This window comes from Clytia hemisphaerica, unplaced genomic scaffold (assembly GCF_902728285.1).
Source record: "Clytia hemisphaerica strain Z4C2 unplaced genomic scaffold, Clytia hemisphaerica genome assembly, whole genome shotgun sequence".
NCBI lineage: Eukaryota > Metazoa > Cnidaria > Hydrozoa > Leptothecata > Clytiidae > Clytia > Clytia hemisphaerica.
Genome location: NW_027103974.1, coordinates 204,339 through 214,419, shown reverse-complemented (window position 1 = coordinate 214,419; position 10,081 = coordinate 204,339). Strand labels below are relative to the sequence as shown.

Below are 10,081 nucleotides of genomic sequence, written 5' to 3'. Positions count from 1 at the left end.
CCAAACAAGTTTATTCCCTCCCCACTCTAGTGTCTGATGATTTCTAGATTTCTATTTTCACACCCCTGTCTCACAGCCCCGGTGGAACTTTTTTCCTCAGTGGGGATAAAAATTCCTATTAAAAATCCAGTGGGGATAGTTTTGGAGTGCAATTTTTAAACATGGAATTTCGCATGAGGACGAAATCAGTCAATTTCCCCGTGGGGCTGAAATTACAGGGTTTTTTTCCCATTGGGGACGAAATTTTTGCGAAACTTTCGGGTGGGGCTGTGACACAGGGGTGTATTTTCAGTATCAGGATACAAGGGCGAGGGAGGAGGGAACTCATCTCCACTCCCGACCCTTAAAAGAATATCTAACCCAATGAATTCAAAAGAAAGTTCTGGTCGGGAGGCCTGGGTGAACCTCTTGTCTTGTCTTGTTTTCCAAGAGAAAATTTTAGGGTGGGCCGTTGCAACGGCATTAGGATGAGTGGAGAATATTTCCATTTTCTTAATTGGATGACAGGAAACATTAATAGCACATAATGATAATTAGCAATTAAAAGCACTATGTTTTGTAAACAACTTTTACAAATTTACACCACTTTAATCAATTTCACTCTGAAGGAGTGCTCTACATCCCTTTCTCCCATATTTACCTGTTGATAATCTCTCATCCGCAGGGGTTTTTGAACGTTGATGAAAAATTATTTTATCTTTTTCGATTCTATTAACAAATCGGATACAGGTCAATTTTCTCTTTTTTGTTGATTGGTCTTTTTAACATTAATTATCATTTTACTCGTCATTTTAACTAATTTCAAGCAATGACCGTAATGTCCTTTGTTACATACCAAAATTGATGTAAAAGTTGGCCTATTTAAGGGGAATTCTCATTTAGAAGGGGAAAATTACATGCAAACAATTATTCGACAAACAATTTTTCAGAGAGGAAAGAGGAAATAGTTTTAAAGGAAAGGAATTTACTTCCCCCGGAAATTGTTCAAAATGCCTCTCTTTAGTGAGAACGTAGTCAATACATATCACCTCAATAGACGTTAATTAGTAATGGCAAACTGCCAAGAATGTTACGTTTCAGCTTGCTCGCATCATGGAGGTATAAAGAAAGACAGGAGAAGTATGCTATTGTAACCAAGCTCGCCCTACGATTAAAAAAGTTACGATGTATGCATGCTCATAATCTCATATATCGTGCATTTTTAATGAGCTCTTTTATCCATAGGTTAAATCTTATTGGCTCATTTAACCCTTTAAGTGCCGATGTCGTATATATACGACATGGGCTACATAGGAGGGCGAAGCCCTCCTGTAATGCCCAGTTTGAGTTAGAAATCGTTATTTTTGGTCGAACTCGTAGGAATTAGATTGTCCTTTATGGTCAAGCAAAAAAAATTTCAAAAATGAGTCTTTCCAGCGAGATTTTAAGCAAAAAAGTCAAAAAAATGCAAAAAATTGACAAAAATTCACTTTTTTGAGATTCTGACCGTTTTTTGACTATTTTTGGTCAACGAGTGATCCAAGAACCTCCAAATTTGGCCCTGTTTTACTTTATTCTGTCTTCTAGTGAATTGATTTGAAGTTTTACCACTGGGCACCTTTCCATCAGTTCAGTCAGGTCCGCGCAGCGGGCCTGGCTGCTTTAATTCCCCTAACGTACCCCCCCCCCTTGGCCGCCGCCCACCACGCCCTTCCTCAATCGGGCGGCGCCGAAGGCGCCCAAAAGAAAGAGGAGACTCTAAGCTATCCAACGAGCTATATACGAGCTTCTAATTCTTTCTAGATCAGGAGATATAAGCCCTTAAAGTTTGAACTAGCGATTTTTAAAAAAAAACTTAGAAAAAAAGACCCTGGCACTCAAAGGGTTAAGCTTTAGAAATTAGATGAGACGAGATTCATTGTTTCTGACATCAGTGTAAGAAAATATTTGGACTAAAAAAAGGCCTGTAAACTTGGCAATCCTTCATCAAATGATAAGATTTTTCGATCAATGTTTTCTTTCAGGTGAACTCTATTGCTTGATACTTTCCTCCAAAATTCTCCAGCGACTTTATGTCTACAAATTGAGTCTGAAATCGTGTGTGCTTATAAAGAACTTTTCATTTTCTGGCTTGAGAAAATTTCTTTTCAAAACAAAATTGAACGGATAGCGAAATGGAACATAAATTTGTTTCGTGGACGAAGTTTTATCTAATTTTCGTATATTAAAAGGCTAGAATCTTCAATACTGATTATTAGAATGTTCAGAGCAAACTTGAGTTCTACTAAAAAGTCTTATTTCATCGGGCGAGCTCAGAATTTCTTTTGATACATTTTATAAAAGAAATCAAAAGACTTTAACGACCAATTACCGACACATTCAACTCCTGTTTTCTTTATACCTCTATGCTCGCATCTAACACTGTTTACGTAACAGGGTGTAAACTTTTCCTTCTAAAATGTTAAAAAGAGAGGACACCCTAGTATGTCAAATATCTATTTACGTAAAAACCTTTTTAGTAATAATCCCATGTTGACGTTAAGATAAGAGAATCCAAGATAAGGTATTATCTGATGGACGGGAGGTGGCTTTTATTGTCTCATCTATAGCCAATACTTTCTTAACTCTAATTGTTGGTTACTACAGTGTGGAGTCTCTTTAACCCTTTAAGTACCAATGACGAGTATACTAGACATGGGCTATATAGGGGCGAAGCTCTCCTGTAATGCCCAGTTTGAATTAGAAATCGTCATTTTTGGTCTAACTCGTAGGAATTGGAAAATCAAAAGTGAGTCTTTCCAGCGAGATTATAAGCCAAAAAGTCAAAAAAATGCAAAAATTTGACAAATATCCACCAATTAAGATTTACCACCGCCCACCATGCCATTCCTAAATCAGGCGGCGCCGAAGGCGCTCAAAAGAAAGAAGAGACTCTAAGCTATCCAACGAACTATAAATGAGCTTCTAATAACTCATTCTAAACCCGGAGATATAAACCTTTAAAGTTTGAACTAGCGATTTTCTTTAAAAAACTTAGAAAAAAATGACCGTGGTACTTAACCTATTTAACTCCAATGTTTCCTTAACTCGACCAAGTTTAATGGTCCCTTTACTTATTTAGTTACAATGCCTTATAAACGTTACTCCACAATTCCCTTAAACTTCCTTAACTCGAACAAATTTGCCCTCTGCGTCTTCGAGCTATGGAGACTCCACTTTATTACAAACAAAGGAAGGTTCGACTTTGTTTAAAGGGAGATTTTAGGGCAACACTCTTTCATAAACATCTGACCAAACTTGTTGATCTAACTCTTCGCTCTCTATGTCTATGTTCAGAAATAACCCGGTTGAGAAAAAAAATTCACAGTCGCTGCATCAAGGCAATGGTTGTTTGAATAGAATAATGGAAAAGGGGCGCACATATATGACTTGTTCCGGTTATTGATATTTAGGTTGCCAGGCAAAATATAGCTTCCAGTCGAAGTAGGCTTTAAGCTCTTTGGGTTTCCTGCTATTGTGAAACTCATTTCTTCATTCCAATGGACTGTTTAGTTCACAGACGAGACACGCGAGGACCAGCATCCGTATGGCAACTAGAAAATAAACTAGGAAAGTGTATTTTGCAATATCTTCTTATTTCTCTCAGAAACAATAGGTCTACCTTCCATCTGGCCATTTCAATTTTTATCCTTACCAATTCGATTTATTCGTTCAGAAACTAACAGTAGAGAATTTTTCTAGCAGTCTTTTTTAACCTTCGAACTATCAAACCTGACGTACCTTTCGTTTTTTCGCCTTGGAGAACTCGTTGCAAACAGGGTTGAGATTTTAAAATAAATGTGGGTGAAAGTCAGAACACATTTTGTGGGTGCACCAGATGGTGATAGGCTGATTTCCGGGCTAGAGCCATTTTATATTTAATCAGTGCTAACACCCCGTTGTAAAAAGATTTCATTAGTTACGATTTAAAACTTTGATTTCACACTTAATGCAATCTCTTTGATGCATTTTTACGTTGATGGTGTTTGGTGTTAGTTTTCTTGTTTTACCAGTGTGAGTGCTTCTATAAAGTGTTCTTTGTCTTGAAGTTATGAAGAACTAAGTCAAATTACTTTAAATCATGTTGCGGACTAGAACTAGAATCTGTTCAAAAATACCAGTGACCCGAAAAATAACCACCAAATGATCGTATTTATGCACAAAACCTTTTCCAGAGAATCGTCTTAGCAATTATAGTAGATTCTCTACAAAATAATTTTTACGAGTTTGTCAAACCTTGCTACGACTCAACTCACGAACCCTCTATTGCTTGAACCCTTCGAAGTATGAGATTAATTTATTTCATACTAATTGTAGGTATTTCGCAATCACGGGAAGCAGTAGGAAACCTTTTTCATAAAAAATGCTGATAGTTTTCACCCAACCTAACCTGGCAACCTAAGCCTTTATAATGTAATGGATTTTAAAAAGTTTGCGCTAGCTACACTTCCGTTTGAACAGTTTTATTGCCATCTTTATTTTACATTAGACCTTAGTATTGCATATTTCTGTAGTTTACATTTCTCTTAGCAATTTGCCATTTGATAAAAAACGACGGAATGCATTTTAAAAGCTTCCTAAAGGAAGGTAAACTCCTCCAAACTAAAATCGCAAGTCATTTTACGTCATGACCAAGTAACTAGCCACAATCACATTCCAAAACAACTTTTACAACATAACAAGATACACAAGATTTACGTTTGGTAGAAAACCTACCTTTTTGTATTTGAAGCTAGGCAATAACTTAAAAACAAAAGTCCCTTTTTTTCAGTCATAAACCGCATCGGACTCAACTTTTTCCGCATTTAGAGTTTATCTAAGGGAATCAATTTGGTTTTATTCCTGTACACTCTTGACGTGTCCAAGAAAGAGATTCCAAAACCAAAGTCTAATATCAACGAAATAAAAAAAATTGACAACATATTTTAATTCATCCTTCAATATCCTTCAGGCGTAGTGGTTTGGTGTTTTTCGTTCTTGCCTTCCACTAGGAAGGTCAAGATCGTGGGTCAAGACATTGCGGCAAGTGGTGGCCTTATTCTTTTTTCTAATCCCTAATATGCTCTCACACACAGTTCGACTGTCATCACTTTGCATCAAAGAATCTGCGTTTCGCTCTTGCACATGACTAAAGGTATCTGGAGAGGAAGCTCTAGTTCTTAAGGATTAGGACCAATTTTCCAGAACTTCACCTTTCAGCTGTAAACCATTATAATTTTTCAACCAGGAGTCACTCGAAAACATGTATAATATACTTACGTATTAACTTTGAAAGATTGACTTGAATCTGGTTGGACAAATCTTGAAATCATAATAAACGGGGTGTGCTTATGATCACTATTATGAAGTTTGAGCAATATTTTTCCGAACTCCGACTTCTTTCGGCTGTTTCCGTATAAAATATTACGTTATGAATATTTGATATTCGTGACTTTTCCAAAGTAGGTCAGAACGGTAATAAACCACGGAAGATGGGATTATCTTCACTGTCCACTTTCTTGTTTCAAGATTTTGATTGTAATCTGCAAACAATATGCCTGTCTAATACTGGTTTCTTGAAATATTGACGTCCCCAAGTGTTTTGCAATAGAACGGAATATGTGGGTGCAATTTCTCGAAATTTAATTATCGAAAATAGAATTGAAAGACTTCTTCTTCAATGAGCGTCTTTCTATAAAGGTATTACTTATAGCTTTTGGTATGCTAAACAGTCTCGTTCCCAGGACACCTGAATATTCTGGTTGGTAGGATTTAAGAGCTGTGAACGAGGTTGGGACAAAGACTCATTCAGTTTTCAACACCCACTCAAAATATTCATGTTACTAGGTTTCTTTTATCCTTTGTCAAACATTTTTTTTTAAATCAGGCATATCGATTCCTTTTTAAATCGGGACTTCCTTTTGCAGTTATCATGTTCAGGATGTTATAAACAAAATACTTGATTGGTCGTTAAGTTATCGTTGCTAAGGTAAACAGAAAAAAGCCACGCGCCGAAACTCTGCTTGTCATTTTTGTCCTTTTAAAATCCGATATCCGTTCTTTATGCAGATCGCTTAGGGTGTAGTTTTAGCAGTCTTAAGGCACTTTAAAGCGCATTTTCTTAATAGAAGTGCATAGGTATGCAGAAATTTATGTTACTAAGAAGTTTGTGTCGTATGTAATAGATCAAATTGTCTTTTTTATTGTGTTGCGCGATTCCGGTTTTAAGAAAATCGGATTGCTCAGCAGGTGGGGGAGAGGAAAAGGGTTATACAAGAAGATTTTTGGTTGTGCTTCAGGGGTATATAAGATGCGGTTGTAGTTTAGTTGAGTCAGTTATTCAATGAAAGAGAATTACACAGACAGGAAAAAAATTCGAAAACTGTTTTTGTTGAGTTAAATCGGAAAATGTTTAAGTTACTAGGTGAGTGTTTTAAAATGTCTCTGGTTTAGACTGGGTTTAGACTGATTCTCTGATTGTCTTTGCTCTAGCATCAGAAAGTTTTTTAATTAGAATATTTCGAGCTCAGCTCTTTCGTTTAGCTCAGGTTTAGACGGCCCACTTTTCGGCCTGTCTATTATATAATTTGTGGATTAAAGTGGACGAAAAGTGTAAATCAAAGCTTATTTCGTTTAATACATACCATTTACCTGAAACATGCATTGTTTAAAATTTTCCAAAAATAATTTTCTTATTCCTCCTCTTTACAGTTTCATCGTTCATTTTGCTGGTCATTGCAACTTCGGCATCTTCAGCCCCTGTTAAAGATAACGACTACATCCCCTGTTCGGTAGAATGCTACGCGAGTTACCAAGAGCAATGTCGACAGTCGTCCAAAACACAGAATGATCATTATTTTTGCACGTCGAAATTCAATCAATGCATCAAACAGAAAAAATCGTGTCATCGTCTGTTTTTATTCAACTCTTTGAAAAAGAAATTGAAGAGATTTCAGAAAGCAATCAATTTGGTGAAATTAATGTAATACTTTTCGTCATTGGTCGAGCTTTATCAACGGAAAGAATAAAGCGAAGACCGTCAAGAAAGATTTAACGGCTCAGTAAGTCGTACTTCAAACTTTACTCATCTTTCTAAAAAACAGCGAAGGTTTCTTTCTGACGTTTTTCCTATATAGAAAGACTTCACTTTGTATGGCTAAAGAGTATATGTCTGGAATCTAAAAAGAATTATTAGTCTCTATCTTCGAGAATTGATTTTAGCATAGGTTTTCCTAAATTTTGTAACGCTTGAAAGTTTTTTTGACTATGTGGTTCACGTTCAGAACCATGAGAATGACAAACAAAGATTTTATAAAAAAAATTTTGAAATTAATATTTTATATTATATTGGATGTGTAAATTTTTGCTTGTATAAAAAAATAAATTTTATTTAGAAAATTTTATAAAAATATTTTAATAAAATTATGGTATACGCTGAATTGTTGCCTGTAAAATTTCTCAATCCTTCAAAAAAGTCCTAGACCCATAAAAACCCATTAATTTGTCTTAGTTAAACACTTAGATTCAAATAAGCCCTCTGTATAATTTTTCATATTCAGTCTAATAATCGGGTCCAAACCTTTTGAGAAAAACATTTAAAAAATATGTTTTATGTATGAAAATATTTTAAAAAACTCTGTAAAAAATTGCATCAAAATTCAGTGAGCAAATTCTATTCGGTTATACTGTAAGTTCAATTTCTTACGCTGATACTCCGCGATGTGAAATTGCCGGTTGACGAAATCCTTTTCTTCCAAGAGGGTGTTAAGTTCCTTTGTTAAATGGTCATCATTAATTTGTAATTCTAAAACTTGACCAGCTTTCGATCGAACACTTTCTTGAATCGAGTTGATACTTTTTCTCAGCTCTGCAGTACGTTTGATATCAGTTGCTAACTCTTCCCGGGTCTGACGCCATTTGGCCGTTAGATGATCATAATTCGGTGGTTTGGTGCCTACATCTTGGACTTCATCGAGTGTTTTTTCAAGATCGACTTTATCTTGTTTGAAAATTTCTCTTTGCTTTTGAATTTTCTGTTTAATGTTTCCCTGTGTTCGACAGACCTCTTTGTACTCACAACTCTTAAGCACACGATCTTCGTAATTTTGTTGGCTTCCTGCTCGCTTTTTGAGTCCCTTTTTATATGCCTCAACAAACCCTTCCAGTTTCTTCTGATGCGTTTCTTTTCTGCTCTGCTCCGTTCGAATATTTTCAGTCAAGTGCTGAATGGTTTCTTCATAATTCTGCGTCTTGCTTGCGAATGAGAAGATCATCTTTTGCCAGTCTTTGAGTGCTGTTGATGGTCTTTTGGAAAACGAACTCAAACCTTTGGTAGAGAGATGCGAATAAGCTTCATCCAGTAATTTGATTTGATTCTTCAAGACGTTTTTACCGATATTTGACTTCTCCTTTGCTCGTTCATAAAAGGCATCGGCGACGCTCTGGTGAGTTTTGTACTGATCCAACAGCCTGATGTAAACTTCATTACACTTATTCGTCTTCAAACGCAAATCGACAACTTCGTTCAAAAAGTCTTGTCTTATATTTAGCAGTCTTCTCGTGATTTTATCTGCGTCATTTCTCGGGATATCACCGATGAGTTTGTAAGATTCTAAACCAAAAGTTTTCTCAACCTGTTCAATAACTTCTTGAAACAATTCGATCTTCATCGCAAATTTTCCTGCTCGATGAGCATTTTCAAAATGATTCTTGAAGTTGGTTCTGGTGTCAGATTTCTTCTTGGTAACACGATCCGATTCTTTCTTTTGATATTCTTGTAATTCCGTCAAACTGGGAAGATATTCCTCATCTCCCAACAACTCTGAAATCCGTTGCATTTCGGCATCCACATCAAATACATCCTCGACTTTCTCATCCAGGCGCTTATACTTCTGTTTACGCATGAAGTTATTCATTTTCTTTGCAGTACACGGTTGGATCAATGGAATGTCATGAACGATAGGTTCTGGTTGAACAATTTCTACAATCTCAATTTTAGCTGTTAGCGGTATAACTTTGATTTCATCACAAAGTTTACGCTTTGAATTTGTCTCTTTCTTAGGTTTATTTTCCTCTGGTGTATAACCTGTAGCATGATCCAGTTTCTTCGTGGATTCGTCTATGAAAGGAATAGTAGTGATGGTACAGCAAACTTCTTCAGGTTGAGCGTCCTTCGGTCTTTTGTTTTTCTTTCGTTCTCGTTTGGGCTCTGGGTTATCGTTCCATCGTTGAGGAATCTCATGAAGCGACTCTTTTTCCTCCACAGCCTCTTCCTGAAAGAAAACGATAGTAATAATATGTCGGAAATTTTTCCCATTTGCATCTTAGGGAAGTTAAGTTGTTGTGTAAGTGAAGTAGGTAGTATAGCGCGGACGACGCTTTTCGAGGAGGTAGTCCGTGTTGTGTTATTTAAAAGGGGAAAAGTAAAGCCAACTGGTGGTAGTCCGGAGCTTTTTGACAAACTAGATTAAAGTTCAATAAGTACAATTTAGAATCCAAAACTCTTTTTGAGTTTAGAAGCCAGCAATTGTCAGAATTTCATTACTCTTTATGATACCATTGTGAAAATATCCAAAGGACGTATCGAGACAGGGCTGGGCTAGTGGGCTAGTTTAACTTTAACTTATCTCATTGTAACCCATTGCTGGCCCAAGAATTAAAATCTTACTTCAATTGTTCTTCCTTGATGTTCAGCTTTCTTCCGAAGTGCTCTCTTGTCTAATTGCGCATCGTTTCTTCTCGGTTTACCCATGATTCAAGCCTGAAACAATAACTGCATAAAACAGCAAAGTTCACTGCATCCTATCACTGCAAGAACAAAATTAAAATAACGTTTCTTTCTATCGACGTCACAAATTCTCTTCAAAAGAAGCCCGGCCATTGCATTTCGTAGGTCCAGTTCGAAACGTCAGAAATTACGAAGGAGACGCCCACACCAAATCAAAAAAGGCCAGGAGATCGGATTCGAGTTTACTGAGAAAGCCAAAATACCTTAGCAAGTAAATATTTGCAAATAACACTCGTGTTTAAAGCATATAAGGTATAAGTTCTCTATGATTCATTACGAGTGTACAAAGTCGAACTA

The 10,081-nt window shown here is 36.4% G+C and overlaps 1 protein-coding gene across 1 annotated transcript; it reads right to left on the bottom strand.

Annotated features, from left to right (window-relative positions):
• Positions 1-7,513: 7,513 nt before the first annotated feature.
• Positions 7,514-9,823, bottom strand: LOC136810612 (uncharacterized). The gene is made up of 2 exons (XM_067067175.1): positions 9,665-9,823; positions 7,514-9,269 (listed from the first exon to the last, which is right to left on the bottom strand). Exons 1-2 carry the CDS (start codon positions 9,746-9,748, stop codon positions 7,656-7,658), a joined length of 1,698 nt encoding a protein of 565 aa, XP_066923276.1. The 5' UTR covers positions 9,749-9,823; the 3' UTR covers positions 7,514-7,655.
• Between the last annotated feature and the right edge of the window lie 258 nt (positions 9,824-10,081).

Coding starts and splice junctions, on each gene's coding strand:
- LOC136810612 (XM_067067175.1), bottom strand. CDS start 9,748: ATGGGTAAACCGAGAAGAAACGATGCGCAATTAGACAAGAGAGCACTT. Junction 9,270..9,664: donor ATCAAGGAAGAACAATTGAA/GTAAGATTTTAA, acceptor GTTTTCTTTCAG/GAAGAGGCTGTGGAGGAAAA.